The 19,692-nt window shown below is 44.7% G+C and overlaps 1 protein-coding gene across 1 annotated transcript in view; it reads right to left on the bottom strand.

Moving 5' to 3' along the window:
- Positions 1–19,202, bottom strand: part of LOC146074626 (chloride anion exchanger-like) — a 71,154-nt gene extending 51,952 nt beyond the window's left edge. Inside the window, exons 1-3 of the mRNA XM_083182950.1 lie at positions 19,072–19,202; positions 1,916–2,055; positions 804–914 (exon numbers count right to left, since the gene is read on the bottom strand). Coding sequence (XP_083039076.1) covers positions 804–914; positions 1,916–2,055; positions 19,072–19,202 — 382 coding nt within the window. The remainder of the gene's footprint in view (positions 1–803; positions 915–1,915; positions 2,056–19,071) is intronic.
- Between the last annotated feature and the right edge of the window lie 490 nt (positions 19,203–19,692).

The following is a 19,692-nucleotide window of genomic DNA, read 5'->3' as shown; positions in this document are numbered from 1 at the left end:
TTGGCATTACAGTGTGGGCCATAGTAGGAATTGGCATTACAGTATGTACCCTAATATGTCATTGGCATTATGGTGTGAGGTGTAATGGGCATCACAATGTGAGGCGCAATGTGCAATGGGCATTACTGTGTGTGGTATAACGTGTTTGGGCATTAGAGCATATGGTATACTATGTAATGGCTGTGTGACGAGTAATAGGCATTACAGTGTACATTATTGGTGGCATGCCTTCGTTGCGCACTGTCCCTAATTTACAAAAATTTGTCAAGCCCTGGCATAATGTGTAAAGGGCATTACTGTGTGTGTGTGGCATTGTGTGATGGGCATTACTGTGTGTAGTATTATGTGTGATGGGCATTATGTGTAATTGCCATTACAGTGTGTGGCATTATGCGTAATGGATATTACAGTTTATATTTTTGCAGCGTGCCTGCAGCGCGCACTGTACCTGTTTCTGATATGTGTAGGGGAGAATGATTCATTCTAGAGTGCATATACATAAATAAGTCACCTTCTATTTAGTTTTCATTTATGCCAAATAGGCGGTGATGGACACGCCCAGTAGGCGGTGATGGACACGCCCCTCCAATGGTGCACCTCCTAAGAAAATGGGCTGCGCACACCTATGCTCACAGTAATGTTTCCATATTCAATTTAACACATTTTGGAATATTTGTCTAGTTATATGTTGTCCTATTTTTGGTAGGGTTGTTACATTAAAGGAATTTCCTCTGTTACAATTTTAAATACATTACATAGAAAATAATGAATCCTGAAGTATTTCTATACATAATAGCACTTACCAACTGATATATGCTTAGATGTACCAAAAAAGAAGTAGATGATGACTGGAAAAAATGCTGCGTATAGTCCATAGTCTGGGGAAACATTCACAAGGAGGGCAAACGCTAGACCTGGGAAATGATAAAACACTGTAAGAAATATTACACTTAGAGGATGCTTTTACTAAAATGTCTAAAGTAAGAGGAACCTGGTGGTTTTGTCCTAGAAACTAGTTGGATACTATTGTATGGACTGTTCTGAATAAATGATAAACTAAAATAATTAGGCAAATGTATTAAGCCTGGTAAAGTGATAAAGCGATGATAAAGTGGAAGGTGATAATGCACCAGCCAATCAGCTGTGTTTGAAAAATGACAATTAGGAGTTGATTGGCTGGTGCCTTATCACCTTCCACTTTATCCCCGCTTTAATACTTTACCAGGCTTAATACATTTGCCCCACTGTCACTTAAATGGCTAAAACATCTGTAGGATCAGTTTGCCCTGTGGTGCAGTAGTAACAACTTGGAGTTAAACCCACTTAAAATGGTGGAGATGGTGGTGGATTTAGGAGACATTCAGTGGATTTGTCTCTACTTGGGATTGCTCACAAAGTAATGTCTATAGTGGACTCTTCACTTTTTGGGGTCTAAAATTTCACAAGATCTTAAATTAGGGTCCAACATTGACACTATTGTCAGGAAGACACAACAGAGGTTGCAACATGAATTTGTCCATTACAGAAAAAATGTCTTTGCAATCCAGTCTGAATTAGGCCCCAAGTCAACTGAACCCCCATGGAAGCGCCAAAGCTCACGCTTAAAACATTACTTTTGAATCAATGGAAAAATAAAATCTAATATTATTTGCTCTGTTAAATTTGATCAAAGTATGATATTCCTAATCAGAATGATTAGCAATTATTATAGGGGCCTAGTTCCTATTTAATTCCATAAATAAGGTTTGGTAGCAAAGCAGATAAGCACCCAAATCCAAATCAAGCTGCATTTGTTACATCTGCCCCATCTGCAGTGCGGCATGGTTCTGCACCGTTATTGTATTTGCTTTTTTTTGGTATGCTAACAAAACTAAATCAGGCCCTAAGTACAGATTAGCATGCAACAAATATTTACCTTGTAGTACTGCTATCAAACCGGTGCTGACCCCAGACACAATATCACTTAAAATCCATTCCTTAAATCGGTACATAGGCAGCCATGAAGCAATGGGGAAGAACGTGTAGGCTATTCTTTTGGCCTTCTCTCCGGAGCACCTGCAATTTATAGTATTTGACAGTTTTCAGTTTATAATATGGCAGATACCATTATTAATGACCATAGCAGCTAATGAAAGTAGACGAATAAATCACTTTCTCTCACCTCCTGCACAAAGAGGAATATTTTCCTTCTCCATAATGCAAAATGCTATCTAACAGAGGAAAATAATTGAGAACTAGTATTGTGAGGCTTAAAGTATAGATTTTTTGCAGTATTGCAGGCACAGGCTTAATCTTCGTTGCATTGTACAGTTATTAAAACATATAAAACTCTTCAAATGCATATTGGCCCTTATTCTGGTTCATTTGCAAAGGCAAATTCCTTTTAAAATGGACAGAACCATGTGCACTGCAGAGAGAGTTAGATTTGGGTGACTTATTTTGTTTCTGTGCAGGGTAAATACAGGCTGGTTTAATTTTAAACTGCAATATAGATATCACATTGAAGAAAAAACCCCACCCAAATCTAATTATATCTGCACAAGTCACATCTGCTCCCCCTGCAGTGTATATGGTTTTGTCCATTTGAGAAGGAATTTGTCTTTGCAAGTGAACCAGAATAAGGGCCATTGTACTATTCCATTGGGCGAATGTCATCCTTTAGTTTCACTAAGGATAACATTATCTACAAAGATAGTTGGAACAATATCTATTACATTACATTGTAGACGTCACTGTATGGGAAAATAATCAATAATCATAGTCACGCAGGAAATGCACTCCTCGATCTATGTACAGTTCAAAGCTGTTAATATATAATCACTGGACTAATTGTGTAGCAAATGCAGTGTAAAATGTTGGTTTAAGGTTGCATTATATTCAAAAGAGTGAAAATAATGAAATGGATACAGACATGTACAGTTGTACCTTTTAGGAATGATTGTGTGTTAGTATTTGGGTACTTCCCAATTATCACAATGAGCACCTAAGCAATGTGCTGCATTGGACAGGTGAATCTTTGTGGCCCCTACCATGACATTTTTGTTGCACATGGTAATGTATTCTTTTTAGCATGTTCAACATCTGAATAAATAGTAACTTTATGCAAAAGTCTAAAAGATAAAACTACAGTATACTGTATGATAAAGTGAACAATTGCTCAATATTTCATGAGATTAAGGTGCAAAATAATTGAATGTACTAAAGAATTTAAGAAGGAAATTTAAAGACGTCCATAGCAACTGATTCGATTGTAGTGATCATTATTGAGTATATTCTAGAAATCATAGCTAGAATCTGAAATTTAGGGATAATTCCTGGGAATCATGAACATTTAATCACATTTTTTTTATATTAAACTTTTGGTGATGTCACAGATCAGGGTTTTCGTGGATATGAGCCGGGTCATACCCGGGAATGTGTTCCCGGATGCTTCCCGGGACTCTACCTGGGAATGTACCCTTTCTCACTGCACTCAGACCTGGGATCGACCCGGGACAGCCCCATTCACACTGATCCTGGGAAATCCCTGCAAATACATATGCATGTCATTAGAAATGGACGCCAGGGCTCAGAAAGATGATATCAGCATTTGTGAGCCCAAGGAAGCTCCAATCAGCAGCTTTTTTAAATCCCGGGTACAGGACCATTCACACTGACCGCATCCCGGGTCGATTCTGGAATCTACCCAGGTCAGGACCTGGGTAGAAATCCCGGGATGTTCATCCCGGGATTTTCTTTCAAGACCCTTTCACACTGAGCTAAATCCCGGGTTGATGCGCGTTCATGTGCAAAAACCCTGGATATTTTTGCAACTGTGAAAGGGGTATGAGAGACATGGATGAGGGTTGGCTTAATGTAGTGTTTGTAGTTAACTGGGAGTGAATGGACACTAGTGTCAGTAGTTGAAACTCAGGAAAAGGATTTTGAATCTAACACGCTGGGTGTCTTTACCAGGGACTACCCACATGCAGGTCATGGCCCCCAGCCTGGGTCCTCTAATACTGGTTCCAATGAGGCTGAAAAATGCACACTGACTAGCCGGGCTTACTAGGCCGACCGGGGATGCAGCAAAGAAGAATTGGAGTGACAAAGAACCAGTCAGACTGGACCAGATTTGCTGGACCTAAGAATCCTGAGAACTGAACCGGCAAATAAACAGACTGGACCTGACTTGTTAAAGGACAAGGAAAAATGATCTGAACCAGCAAATAGCCAGATGCACTGGACCAGACTTGCTGATGAATGAGAAAAGTTCAAAGTGGACAACCAAACAGGAACTGCTGGAGCATGAAGAGGGTGAAAGATAACCAGCTGGAGGGCGACAGCTTGGAGCAACTTTGCACCCCCCTGGAGCCAGGTAAGCAGCGCCCGCACATATCCCCAACCCCCATCTCCCCCTTTGGAGTGGGTGAGCGGCGCCCGTGGCCGCATCCACCCCCCCTCCCATGGAGCGGGAGACTGTTGGGGAGGCCAGACAGCCCCCCCCCCCCCCGTGGAGCCCATGGCTATATCCTCCCCTGGAGCAGGTTGGCGGCAGCATCACCCCCCACCCCCGTGGAGCGGGTGATCGAGTGGCCACACTTCTCCCTGGTGGAGGCTGCGGGTGAGCGGCGGGGCGCATCCGCCCCCTCACGTGGAGTAGGTGTGCGGCGGGGTGCGCCCCTCCCGCCCCACTTGGGGCGCTGATAGCACTTGCACCAGCCCTGCAGATAACACAAGCATAGGCTGTAAATAGCTTTGCAGTGGCATTTCGGTCCACAGGAAAAATCCCAAAAGGAATATTTATAACTGTTCCCATGGCAATGGTTCAAATATACAGATGACCCCAACATAAATGTGAATCCAGAATGGTGGCAACCATTATTATTATCATTATTATTATCAGAGGCGTAGAGAGGGCGGAGCCGGTGGAGCACGGGCTCTGGGCGCAGATACATCAAATGGCGCCGGAGCCGTGCAGCCCGCTCCCTGCTCCCTCCCCTCCCCACCTCCTGCGCTGCCCGACCCCACTCACTGAAGCCACAGCGCGGGCAGCGCTGACCGACACCCCCCTGTCCTAGGAGTGCAGCGGCAGCGCTGTCCGACCCTTCAGTGAAGCCACATTGCCCCCCTCCTCACTCGCGCAAGCAGAGGGGGTGTCCGAGAATTTAGAATTCCCCCCTGCCCGCCAATCAATCGTTGCAGTTTCTTTTGAATACAGCCCCGTGCAGGCTGTTCGGTTGTGTTACTTGCAATGAGTGACATTGACAGGGTGCTGCTGGGCTGGCTGGAGGTAGGGGGCGCTGTGTACAGAGGCAGCCTGCTACAGTTCCTCCCAGGCAAGCAGTTCTCCTCCGTCTCCGTGGCTGTATGAGAGAGCAAGCAAGCCCGGAGAGGGGACCAGCAGCTGCTGTGAGTGAAATTATCTAACCAAGGCCAGGATGGTTTCCTGAGCCCCCCAAACATGATGTTTGTTTGAGGGTGGAGGATGTATGCTATGTTTACATATTGTGCATGTGTATGTATGGTATGTGTGTGTACATGATGTGTGTGTGTGTGTATGTATGGTATGTGTGTGTACATGATGTTTGTGTGTGCATACCCTCCAACATTTTATAGATGGAAATCGGTACAGGGGGCGTGGTCACAAATATAGGGGCGTGTCACTATGTAGAGGGGGTGTGGCAACACCTCATATATCCGTGGCCACGCCTCGTCCTGAGGATGAACATTACTTTTAAAATTGTACTGCACCCTCATCCAAGTCCCGCGGCCGTGACGCCAGTCAGATTACCAGTGGTGGGTGCGCAGGCAGCGTGTGGGAAAGGTTCCCAGGAAGCGTGCTGACGTCAGACGGCGCTTGAGCGCTGGCTGCCGGGACGCCGCACAAGCCACACTGGGACACAATTATCCCCACTGAACCTGCGTATATGCGTCCATGATCCATCACAGCCTGCAGCCATCGCCTGCGGGGTCATAGGAGCCTCTACCGACAAAGAAAATCGGTACATCGGTACATTTGATTTTTAGCCGGTACATTCCGTTAAAAAACGATACTGTACTGGCTAAAACGGTACAGTTGGAGGGTATGCTAATATATTATTATATGTGCATTTAATAATATATTTTATATATACATATTATATATACACATACACCCCCATACACAGTACAGATTATCTATTTACCTCATATTTATCTAGTTATGGAGTATAAATCAGTGACTTATGCATCCCTACTGAACTCTACTTATTGAATCCCTACTGAATCCAGAGGTTCTGCACCTATTTACATATCTATGTACCTCTATACATTTACTTCACATTCCCCTGCCCATCTCCTACCTGTGTAACCATACCCTCCAACATTTGAGGGGCAGAAATCGGTACACACTTAGGAAGGGGGCGTGGTCACGTGCAAAGTGGGCATGGCCACGTGCAAAGTGGGCGTGGTCACGCCCCCTTTCCAAATGTGTCATGGGCAGTTTTTTCCCCACATTATTCTTGTGGCCAGAGACAGTGTGAAATAACATAGTGACCCTGGGGGGCATATGGCAGTGACCCTGCCCCCTGGCTGAGCACCTGATGAAGCTGGTGAGCTGCTGGCATATTAAATCAATATGTTTAATATACTTATTTTTTAAATAATATATTAAATATACTGATTTAATATGCCAGCAGCCCACTTATAAAACTAATCCACCAGTCAGACACAGTCACAATGTCCAGGCTATACCCCACCCCCACCACGCTCACTGGAATGAGATTTTGTGACAGTGACTCACGGAGAGGATGATCTCTCTCAGGAGGCGTTGGTGCGCTGCAGCTTGAACATGTTAGGCAGCTGGGCTGAGCTCCGGGTCACCAGGGTCAGACTCCTCAGATCCCCCCTCATGTGTGCCCCGGCTGGCGGCCGCCGCGCACCTGCCAGTCTGCCTCTGCCTCACATGATCTTTCGAGCCAACAGTGAGGCAGGGCAGTACAGTTGTCTCTCCGTCCCCTGAGCTCACAGACTGTGCGCAGGGTACGGCGCTGGTGCGGCAGTGACGTCATGACGTCATGCAATGCCCTCCGGCGCCGCAAGGGACACTTGGGAACGGGAGGGGAGAGCCGAGCACCGCAAAGAGCAGAAGACACTTGAAAAAAAACACATAGAACACTTGGGAACGGGAGGGGAGAGCCGGGCACCGCACAAAGCAGAGGACACTTGAAAAAAAAAACGGTACATTCGGTACAAAATGATTTTGCCGGTACAGACTGTTAAAAAATGGTACTGTACCGGCAAAATCGGTACAGTTGGAGGGTATATGTGTGTATGTATGGTATGTATGTGTACATGATGTGTGTGTGTGTGTGTGTGTATGTATGTATGTATGGTATGGTATGCGTGTGCAAATAATGGATGGTATGTGTACATGATGTGTGTAGGTATGTATCGTATATGTGTGTGTACATTGTGTGTATGCTGTGTGTGTATGTGGGTTATGTATGTGTATGTACATGATGTGTGTGTGTGTGTGTGTATGAATGGTATGTATGGATGTGTACATAATGTGTGTATGCTATGTGTGTGCGTGTGTACAGGTTATGTGTATCTATGGTATGTGTTTGTGTGTGGGTATTTGTGTATATATATAGTTATGTGCATGTACAAACACCCCCCCCCCCAGTGAACATCCTGCGTTTGCCCCTCCTCCTAGGAGTGCATCGGATTCACTGCCCGACTCTACTCAGTGAAGCCGCAGCATGGGCAGCTCTGCTAAGAGTGCAGCCGCAGAACATCCACAGTGCGGGCAGTGCTGCCTGCCCCCCAACCCCCCTCCTAAACAGAGCAGCGGATCCCCCCCCCCAGTCAAGCGGCGGGCTGGCACTGGGGAGCATGGGATAATGAGGCAAGCAGCAGCCAGTGGACGGACCAGTAGCTGAGCAGTGGCTGGTGCTGAGGACCAGGAGACCCACAGATGCTGGTGAGAAGACTTGCCTCACCTACCCTCCCATACACTGTTCCCCCAGTGGCGTAACAATTAGGCCGCAGCCCCCGCGGTGGCGGGGAGGCGCCGGGGGGCTGCGGGCGCTGGTGGATCTCCGCCAGCTCCCCACTGCATGTGGGTGCAGCGGGAGCTGGCAGGGGGGTCTGTGCGGCGCGGAGGTACCTGTTTAAGGGAGAGCCTGGAGGTCCCTGCGCCTGCGGCGCTGAGTATGATGCTGCCGGGGTCCCTGCAGTGAAGTGGAAATAACGCGCTATCTCCGCTGGAGATAGCGCGTTATTTCCACTTCACTGCAGGGACCCCGGCAGCATCATACTCAGCGCCGCAGGCGCAGGGACCCCGGCAGCATCATACTAGGCGGCGCAGGGACCTCCAGGCTCTCCTTTTATACAGGTACCTCCGCGCCGCACGGACCCCCCTGCCAGCTCCCGGGGGGGTCCTTTAACGGGGGGGGGGCAGCTGCAAAATTGTCCCGGGGGGGGGGGGGGGGGGGGGGCGGTGAAATTGTCCCGGCGGGGGGGCGCAAAAGTTTTAGTTACGCCACTGTGTTCCCCTGTCATTTCATCCCAATGATCTCACTCCCTCTTGCCCCTTATCACCGCTCCTCCACCACCTCACCCTCTCTATCGCCGCCTGTTGTCTCACCTCCTCTCATGAAACCCTTGGTTCCCTCACCCCCCCCAGTCACCTCACCCCTTTGCCCATCCAAACACCTCACCCTCTATATCACTCCCCTGTTGCCTCATCCCCTTTCACCTAACCCCCTTTCACCTCTTCTTCCATCACCTTACTTATTCGCCCCCTGGCACCTCACCCTGTATCACACCCCCCCTCTTGCGCCGTCACCTCACCCCTCTCTCACCTCTCCCCCACACCATCTTTCCTCTTTTTCGCTCTCTTTCCATCCTCTTTTCTCTCTCCTGTTCTTGCACCCACCCAGGCACCCTCTCTCTCCCCTGCTGTTCCCCCCCACCCGCCCCCTCCTCTCTCCTTACTCTCTCTGGCCTGCCACCTCTCTTTCTCTCAACCCTCACTCAAATGTCTGTGGCTATATGTGTAATCAGTAGTTTGCTAAACTGTGCAACGGGCATTACGGTGTGTGGTATAGTGTTAGGGTGCGCTGCCCTTTTGCTGCGCAAGAGCCCCGCCTACTACAAATTGAGGGAGGGGGGGGGGGGCGGGCGAAACATGCCCTTGCTTTGGGCACCGGGGCACCTAGCTGCACAAATGATTATTATTATTTAAAAAAAATATTTAAAGGCATCCAGCACCATAAAGGTTTCCAGCACCGTACATAATGCACATATTAGAACAAGACAGGGTATACAGAACTAAACATAACTGAAGAACTAAAACTGAGCACAAGTAACAATTAAAAGCACAATGCATAGTACACAATACAGCTGAGATGTAGGGAAGAAGATGACTAGTCTGCATGTTACAAGGGGCAGGTCTTCATTGGTAGAGATTAATGAACACAAGTGAGAAGGGATGCAGGTATAGATGGTAGGTAACTAAGAGAGCTGTAATTGTAATGCAAGAAGAGGGATGCAAAAATAGGAGGGAAAAGGGCCAAGGAGCTTACAGTCTAGAGCAGGGCTGGGCAACACCGGCCCTCCAGATGTTAATGAACTACACATCCCAGGATGCTTTGCATTAGTTTTGCAATGTGGCCATGCTGAAACTGATGCAGGGCATGCTGGGATGTGTAGTTCATCAACATCTGGAGGGTCGGTGTTGCCCAGCCCTGGTCTAGAGGGAGGGGTAGACAGACAGGTGACATGAGGTGCAGGCAAGTAGGCCTGAAGGCTAGAAGTGATGATCAGGACATGAGGCAGCAGGTAGGGAGAGCAGCCATGGTACTAGGTTATGCAGGAGGGTACACTTTGAATAACCGGTGGGTTTTCAGTGAACATTTGAAGCATTGCAAAGTCAGAGAGAGTCATTCCGGTGAATGGGGGGAAGTGCGGGTAAAATCTTGGATACAGGCATTGTATGCAGTGACCAGGGTAGCGGAGAGGTGAGGGTCATTGACTGACTGGAGAGGGCGGGAGGGATTGTGTAGGGAAATGAGGTTGGAGAAGTTGGTAGCAGTGGAGTTAGAAAGGGCCTTGTATGTGGGGGTGAGGAGTCTGAAGAGGATTCTGTAGGGAATGGAATAATGGGATGGTATAATAGGATTGGGGACTATACTATATTAAAAATGACATTTCAAGGAAGCACATATAGTTGGCGTATGAAAAAATGAAGGGATTGTGTTCAGTAATTATTTGGAATTGACATAAATTTTTGCCCTAACTTGGCTGAAATAATTAAAAAGATAACAGACTTTGGCATCTACCCTTACTGGATAACCAGATTGATGGCAAAGAGCAGCTATACTCTTATAAAAGTACATCCCATAGATCTTGTAGTTGGAGGTGAATGGGAAATTGTCAGAGCAATGTAAGAAATTTAGAAATAGCCAGCATGGGCTATTAATTGAGGTATTATGAATCTTTTCAGGATGAACAAATAAAGGCATACCTCCCAACATGACCCTCTCCAGGAGGGACACAATGCTCTGTTTCTGGACTTTCCTCTTAATTAATGATTGCCATCACCTGTTTTAAACAGGTTAATGGACAAGAAAGGCATGTCACCACAGGTGATGGCAATCATAAATTAAGAGGAAAGCCAGAAACAGAGCATTTTGTCCCTCGTGGAGAGGGTAATGTTGGGAGTTATGTAAATGCATAAATAATGAGGAAAGGACTATTCTGGGCTGAACTATCTGAGCTATGTACAGCTTTATTAATGAGCTATTCATCTAGAACAAAGTTACTATTTCAATTTATATACTGCAACAAATCCTGATGCAGACGTTCAGTCTAATGCTGGCCATACACTAAACCAGTGGTTCCCAACCTGGGGTACTAGTACCCCTGGGGGTACTCTGCAGACCAGTTGGGGGTACTTGAAAATAATACTGGCAATGGCGGAAGATGAAAAAGTATTTCGATGGAGGAAGAAGACCCATTGCCATGCAGGGCCGGTGCAAGGCACCGGAGCGCCCCATGCGAGTCAGGGTGGGGGCGCCCCGGTGCCGGGGGGAGGGAGGGGGGGGGGTGGTACCTGTGTAAAAAATTTGCTGCCCCGGCGTCCCTGCAGTGCTGGGGTGGTCAGGGGTGTCCGTGCCGTAGGGGTACCTGCGGCGCCGTCATGTGTATAAAGCTGGCTGCGGCCGGCGGGGTCCCTTTAGTGAATAGCAAATAACTAGCGCTTCCCGCGCCGCCGCGCGCATAGCGCTAGTTATTTGCTATTCACTACAGGGACCCCGCCGGCCGCAGCCAGCTTTATACACATGACGGCGCCGCAGGTACCCCTACGGCACGGACACCCCTGACCGCCCCAGCACTGCAGGGACGCCGGGGCAGCAATTTTTTTACACAGTTCGCTGGGGGTGAGGGGCGAACTGCCGCCCTCCAGGTGCCGGCGCCCTAGGCAAATGCCTAGAGCTGCCTAGTGGTGGCGCCGGCCCTGTTGCCATGAAGAAGAATCATATTGTGTAACTTACGATGCTGTTTTCAGCATCATCAGTGTCTCCTTGTGCTTTTGCCCGACCAGCAATCCAATGGGAGTTATACATGCTGCCCTCAGACATCAGCGATCATCTGCCCTGCACTGACACGGGTGGAAGAAGCAGCGTCATTAATCCTACAGGTGTTAGTGGGGACCCTAGAGACAGTACACAGCCAGCTGCCAGACACGGAAGGGAACGATTCCTGACCACACACTACTCCTCCGCTACTCCTTAATATAAGGACATGCATAAGGATACGCATAACCAGGGTTGCCGACTTTTACAGTCTCCTGCAATATGCGGGTCTCCGATGAGGGGGCGGGGCTAAATACGCGCAATTTGCCTATTTAGCCCTGTCCCCTTCCGCAGAAAATCTGCGAATAGCGGCAATTTAAAGCTTTTGCAACCAGTTACATGAGGGGTGGAAGGGGTCCGCCGGAATCCGGGAGGGTTGCCCACCTTTCCTGGGGGCCGGGAGGGGGACCCGATTTTCGGGCTCCTCCCGGCCATTCCGGGAGGATTGGAAACCCTGCGCATAACACTCACTTCCACTCCACTCGTAAGTACTGTCTATATTTTAAATTGAGAGGAGGGGTACTCATCAATGAAAAGCCTAATCAAGGGGTACGGGAGAGAAAAAAGGTTGGGAACCACTGCACTAGACCACAGGTTCTCATGGGGTGGCGTTAACAATTGTGGGGCCATTTCACACTTTAGGGTGCCTATTTGGCCTCTGTGGGCCATTTAACATTGTTTCCTATGGAAAAATCGGGTCAATTGAGGCATTGAACAGAAAAATCGGGTCAATTGAGACATTTAACATTGTTCCCTATGGGAAATCGCGGGCATCGCGTCGGTCGCGTCGCACCCGATTTTTTAGTGCATTCAATGCCCGCGATGGGTGCCGTGCTAGGTAAAGAGTACCTAAATTTGTTTTAATCAAACAGATTCAACTACAGTACCTTGTCTAAATGCAGTTTTTGCCAGTTTCCAGATTTTGAGAGCAAATTACTGAATTTTACATTACATTTGGTCCCACCCAGTACCAGATTTTTATACCATCCAACCAACTAGTTGGATGAAAGTTGGTCTAGTGCAGTGTTAGCTAACCTTGACACACAGCTGTTGTTGAACTACACATACCAGCATGCCCTGCATCAGTTTTAGCATGGCTAAATAGTAAAACTGTAGCAGGGATGTGTAGTTTAACAACAGCTGGAGTGTCAAGGTTAGCCAACACTGATCTAGTGTATTAAGTAGCAAAAATGTCTAAGGTGCTATAGGTAAATGCTGTGTGTAATATAAACCAGCAGCCTATACGGTAGAGGGGTGCCAACCTCTAATTAATAGAGCTAAAAAGACAATACCATTGGGCGCTTGGTGTATATATAATGAATCAATTGGAACAATTTAAAGACAGTTTTATTAAAACAAATCACATAACAATACACAAAAACAACAATTATTCAAAGTTGAAATAAGCTACCTACAGTATAAAACAATTGTGCTAAAAAGATTTATAGCTTAAATGGGCTATAAACCCTGGAATTACTGCAGACCAATTGGTCTAATCACTGAATGCAGTTCCGCTGGATATGGATTTTACTCCATAGGCTGGAATCCAGGGGCCCCTAGATGATAACCTTAGGCAATCAGCTGGTGCTCAGCTGTCTTTTATTTGTTCCAATTGATTCATTATATACACAATAAGCGCCCATTGGTATTGTCTTACTGGTCTAGTGTATGGCTGGCAATACTAATTGAGGGTTTAAGTTTACCAATGGTTGAAACTTGATAAGTAGCTTGGAACAGAATTGTAGTCAGACTGTGGATATGAATTGAGACCTCCTAATTTATGTATTTAGGACAAAAGACCAAGTCACTTGCAGTTTTAAGAGTTGTAGGAAAATGTTCAATCTTAGTGAGTCCACTCTGACCAATTATATGGGATGGCAGATAAAGAATTCAACAGTAATTGATCCCCCAAAGCAGGCTAGGAATTGACCGAGTGTAGACAACCTGAAAATAGATTCAATGTGCTCATAATCACCAAAAGTATTAATTTGGAAGTATACTGTACTTAGGGTGACCAACTCATCCCTTTAATCCGGGACACATATTAATTACACAGGTTCTGTGGCTGGCTTTCACCTGGTTTTAAACTGCCACACCTCAAGACTCCATTTCACCTGGTTTTAAACTGCCACAGAACCTGTGTAATTAAAATGTGTCCCGGATTAAAGGGATGAGTTGGTCACCCTAACTGTACTTGATCCAAAATGATTACATGCATTACAATCACAGAAAAGCCACTTGAAAAGATGATCTACACAGGAGGTAGGGGGGACCAAATAGTTTGTCAAAATTATGACAAAGGTGTTGTTGAATGTCCCTTGTTGATAAGCATGAGCCCTGACCAGACATGTTGTAGAAAAGTTGACATACATTTGTCAAATAACAAGAATATGCAATTTAATGGAGTGCCACCAGCTACAACAGACGCAGTAGTAGTAGTAGCAGTAGCAGTAGCAGTAGTAGTAGTAGTAGTAGTAGTAGTAGTAGTGTGGTGGAAGAGTGGAATTCAAATAAGGTTTTTCTTTAAAGTACAGAAAACCATTCATCTGGTGATAATTATTTTTGCATTCTTCAAGAATTCTAGATTCTCAGCATGTGGTCCAGGAGATTTGCTCTTTACAAAGTTTGGCACCTTCCTTTTAAAGCCAAAATGATGCCTTAAATCTTTATTAATAACATTAGAATTTCTTTCAATTTCCAATGGCTTTTTTTTTCTTCAGATAATAAGAATGTTTTAGATGAACAGTAACACCTGTTATCTGAGACAGAATATCACACACAATAGAATCTAATGCATTCACCGTAAATGAGCATTCTTGATGTGGAGCAAACAGTAAGGCTCAGGAGTTACATATTGTATAAATAGATCTGTCCAGGCTAATGGCCTGACTTCTTGATAAGTACTATAATGGAAGAGACTACTGTAAAGATATTGTAATAAAAGCATATTTAGAAAGGTTGTAAATGCAATGAAACATTTATACTTTCTGTGATGTTTAGATGGCAGTTTTAAAAAGACAGAGACTTCTGAGGAAATATTTGAAGATCTTGATGAGAAAACTATAGCCTAGAAAGAGTTTGCTGTGTTTTCAAATCATTATTTCTTGAGCTTTGCATTTTCCTGGAGCGTAGGCCATTGTGGTTTACAGAGTCATTGGGTAAGATTTAATAGGATGAGAGATTCAGAAAGTGAGAGATTTGGTAAGAATTTTTTTTAAAGCGGCAATCATTTACAGTGCAAAACCAGTTGATTTTGTAGTGTAAATGATTGCCGCTTTAGAAAAACTTGAGATTTCTTACCAAATCTCTAACTTTCTGAATCTCTCATCCTATTAAATCTCACCCATAGTCTCTGAGTAGGTTAATGTGGGATCTGGTGGTGTCAAATCCACATCTACATCCATCATTGGTGGGCTTGCATATACAGATATTCTTGCCCAACCAATGATAGCGGGACTTGTGGCTGGTCAGCCAATCTGGAATGGACACAGTGGGCCATTGCCAGCTTGCTTCATCATGGCTCTACCTCCTTGCAACATCTTATATTTAATGCTGAAGGTAGGGAGAGTTTAGTTCAATTATGGATGTCAGAAGAGGATTGCCAGATAAGAACGAGCTCCTCCCTTTCATTCCCATGCTCCTTGAGAGTATTGTCTATCTTCATCTCACCTTTTCTCTTAAAACTTTGACCCTCTCCAAAAAGGTTTACTTTCCTTCCACTACACAGAAACCATTCTTGCTAAAATCATAAATACCATTCTCACTGCCAAATCCAATAATCAATTCTTTATTTTGGATTTATCTGCTGCTTTTAACATGTTTAAATAAGACTTATCTTTGTCCACCTCTTTCCCTGCCAACCATTCCTTCTGTCTCTACTGCTAATTCCACTTCTACCTCCACTCCTACTTTACCTGCTGTTGTGTGCCAAGTATCTATCTTTGGTCCCTGCTCTTGTCCCTTTGCTCACCCCCCCCATGGTGAACTCATCAGCTCGTTTGGTCTCCACTATCACTTGTATGCTTATAATATAATCATTATCTTCCCTACTCTGACAGTTGTTGAGCCAAATAAACAGTTTTTCATAGCTGGGATGATCTGTATTCCCTGCGGTTGTTTACGATTTTGTGAACCTTAGGTAGTTTGTATTTAATGTGTATTTTAGGATCTGATTGAATTAAGAATTCATTTGTTTCATTATATAACCATTGGCAATTCATAGACTTAAAGCTGCAAACATTTATTTAATCAATGAAAAGATTGTAAATATGAGCAAAGTTGCAGACTACAAGGGATCAAACTGGTCACAAACTACAGATCTTGAGCTCTTACAGTGGAGCAGAATATCTAAACAAAGATATTATTAAAATAAGCATATCATTGAGCCTCAACTGGCCATAGCATACACACCAGAGCAGAATGCAAATCATACCATACTGATAAAAGCTTGAGCTATACTGAAAGTTGCCAGCCTGGACAAGTGCTTTTGGGCAAGAGCTGTATCTACAGGGGTATATGAAAACAATCACACCCTCACATTTGCTGTAAAAGATAGAGGGATGGTCAGGAAGAAAAGCAAAAGTCAATCATCTCAGTCTTTGGGTTCATTGAGAGACATCAGCTGGATAGCAATTTTGTAACATAGAATATGCTTAGATATTTTCAAGATAGTAAAGGATATACACTAAAAAAGAAAAACCTTATAATACCAAGATATATTTTATTTCAAGAACTATCATCACTTAAAACAAAGCTGGAATTGGATTTGCAGAACACATATCTGCCACTTGATATGCCAGCAGAAAAGAACTTCAGCAAGATAAATACTGTAAAACCACCCAAACGATATTATGAGGAGCTTGTAAATATCACATACTGTGAACTCCAGAATATAAAAAGGCAAAGTCAAGAAATGACTGCTGTGAGTGGAAATCAGCTATAGACAAGCATTCACAATACACAGACTATACAGTATTGGAGAGACCAAGTCACTGCAAAACATTCAAGAGCAAGTGGATCTTCTGTAGACACTAGAAGGCTATACATAACAATCTGGTGTTGACAACGGATTAACTCTCCTGGAGCAAGGTACGGGATACTGCATTTGGCCATTGCTATATCTGTTTTGTACAACATGTTGTTATGCCAATTAGACTTTTACTCAGCTGTGTTAAATGGATAATTAACAAAAGCAATATACATGGAACCGCCAAAGAATTACTATGAAAACATGTTCCAAGAGAGAGAAGCAGTAGCACACGCAGGGGGGGTTTCTGAGAACCCAGAAACCCCCCAGGAGTCTAAGGGCGAAAGGCTGAAAGCTGAGGTTCCCCTCTTTCCATGGGTACAAGAATTTTAAAAATCGGCCACTGGGAACCAGAGATATCTGACTTTAAATGAGTGGTCCCCATCCAAGCCTGTTAATTGCTTTTCCCAGTCAGATATTTCAGATTCTGTCTGACAGAGTTTTTCTGAGGGTATATTCCAAAAGCTGGGACTCTCCCCCTTTGATGGACACTAGAAGCTTGTCTTCAGCCTTCAAGCAGCTGGTTACTGCTCCAGCTCCACACACCTGGTATGTAGTTTTATATTCTCATTGGCAGATTGCTCTGCCTCCGGAACACTGATCCCCTAGTCCCCAATACCATTTGGTAGGTGGGATTCTCTAGTTTTTAAATCCATTAAAATCTACGAAATCTATTTCTGGAACTGGAGATATCTGAAGTCAAGCAAGCTGTCCTCCCACCAGAAAATGATGAATAATAAGCCCACTCCACTATACACCCCTCCTCTGCATATTACACATCCTCTATCACCCTGGAAGTTATGTATCAGGGCCCCTTCATTCAGCCCAATGCCCCCTTCTCCCACCCCATCTCCCACCATGTGGCCCTACATGCTGAGCGGTTGATATAATACCCCCTACCACCTGCGGGACATCAAAGCTTTCCCCACCCCTACCGCTGGAGGATCGGTAGGGGCCCCAATACATTGCTATGCCCGGGGGTCTACACTGCTGTTGATGCCATTGTATGTATATATATATATATATATATATATTTATTATTATTATTATTTATATACATTTGGTCTATCTATAATACTTTAACTGACCGGTATATACTGGGTCACCTAAGTGTCATCTACGTACTTTGCTCCACCGCTCTGGAAACCCCCTTCTGAAAATCCTGCGTTTGCCCCTGAGAAGTCTGTTTCTTAAACAAAGATTGAAATGGTCTAAAACAGCTGTTGTTTATGTTGTTATTGGTACATCAAACTAGATGCTGTGGAATTGACTTTGTTTAAAATCTAATAATTATCTCTACCCCAAATACATAGAAGAGACTATTTTCATTGTATACAGTATGTTACTACTGTATGTAAGGCACGAGCAGAACATCACAGATGTCAAGCTGCTGTTAGGACTAAAGTTCAAGATGAAAGTCTTAGGTCCTGCACATTACTTGCTAGACCTGAGAAACAACCAAGATCTAAAGAAAGTGATCACATGTATTGATCTGCAAACCTCCTTTGCAACCTTTGCAAATTACTCATAAATTATGGAATGTTAGATGCTTAACCAATTAACACTCCCATTGACAAAGACGTAAATCTAACAAAAAAATGGGTACTTGTGTAGTTTCACACTTCGCTCGCCCACGCTGCGGGCTCGGTGGCTCGCTACGCTCGCCACGCTATCTAAAATCAACTCCATGCCAACGTGGATAGTGGGGGTATGAACTATCCACCTTGGCATGGAGTTAAGTTACTTTATTTTAGATAGTTTGGCGAGCGTACCCAACCCGGAAGTACCACGTCGCCATGCTGGCGCCGTGAAACTACACAAGAACTACAATGTCAGTATTGCTGGCTCTGTATAGCAGGGGCCAGGGCTGTGATGCTGCAATTCAGTTTCCACTCCCTCAGACCACCCCATATCCCTGAGCCACGCCACCCTGTTGTGAGGACCTGTAAAGTTGGTAAGTATGCTCTGTTGCTAATGCAGGTGTGGTATGATGGTTGACAGTTGGGATTCTGACGGACAGTATACCAACATCGGAATCCAACTGCGGGGCGAGTGCAAAGAGGCCCCTTGTGGGCTCGATGGCTCGCTGCTCTTGCCACTGGTACTATTCTCCCTCTATGGAGGACGCGGACGAGGGAGAATAGCCCATAGATCGTGATTCCGAATGTTGGGCATTTGAACAGTCGGGATTGCGATGTTGGTATAATGACAGTCAGGATCCCGACTGTCAGGCCTTCATCCTGCACCTGGTTAAATTTTGGTAACCACTGCAATGCATACTAAATAAGAGCATTGTATGTACATGTTAATTTATTGAGGATCTATTGTATGGACATTTAAAAGCAAATGAAACCACTTTTCATTCTATTTTATGATATGCTGGTTTGACATTTGCTGGTTATATTGATCAGAGCAGTCTTTTTTCTTTGTATAAAAACTTACCCAAAAAATAAACGTAGATGATCCAAAAATGTTTTGTGATGTCTTTCCACTATCTCATTCTCTGCAGAGAAAAGGTTTTCTGAGTATATAGGTCTGGAGACCACATACTGGTTGCCCACTGTCTCATACATTTCTCCCAGTTATATAGTAAGTAGTCTGGAAATGGTGTCCAACAAAAAGATGCAAGAAATCCAGCCTAAACATGGGAGGAAACAACATAAATATTAAAGCTGCTTTATTTCATTTTAGAACTATTATCTGTACTTATTAGCTTTTCTATATCACACTGATCCCCTTTTTTTGGTGTAGTGCCATTGGAAACTGAAATAGTTAGAAGTGATGGTTTCTAGGTCTAACCCAATCTGTTTCCCCAGGAATCTTCTTCACGCACAGGCACACATATGGGATAGCAGTATCGCAACCCTGGCAGACTGCAGCATTTTATGTTACAGGGATATACTGTAAATATAGTCCCTGGTGCACTGCCGTAGAGATTTGGTACATCTCTTTTGGTTCATAAAGTAGACTTACATACTTAACTGAAATAATCTATCAGACATATTATACAGCAGGAGTTGGAATCTGTAGCTCATGTAAAGTATGGGTAATATGACAGAAACT

The sequence above is a fragment of the Crinia signifera genome, chromosome 4, assembly GCF_055691185.1.
Source record: "Crinia signifera chromosome 4, ASM5569118v1, whole genome shotgun sequence".
In the NCBI taxonomy this organism is placed as follows: Eukaryota; Metazoa; Chordata; class Amphibia; order Anura; family Myobatrachidae; genus Crinia; species Crinia signifera.
Note: the sequence above shows the minus strand (reverse complement) of the source record. Positions and strands in the feature narration are given on the sequence as shown.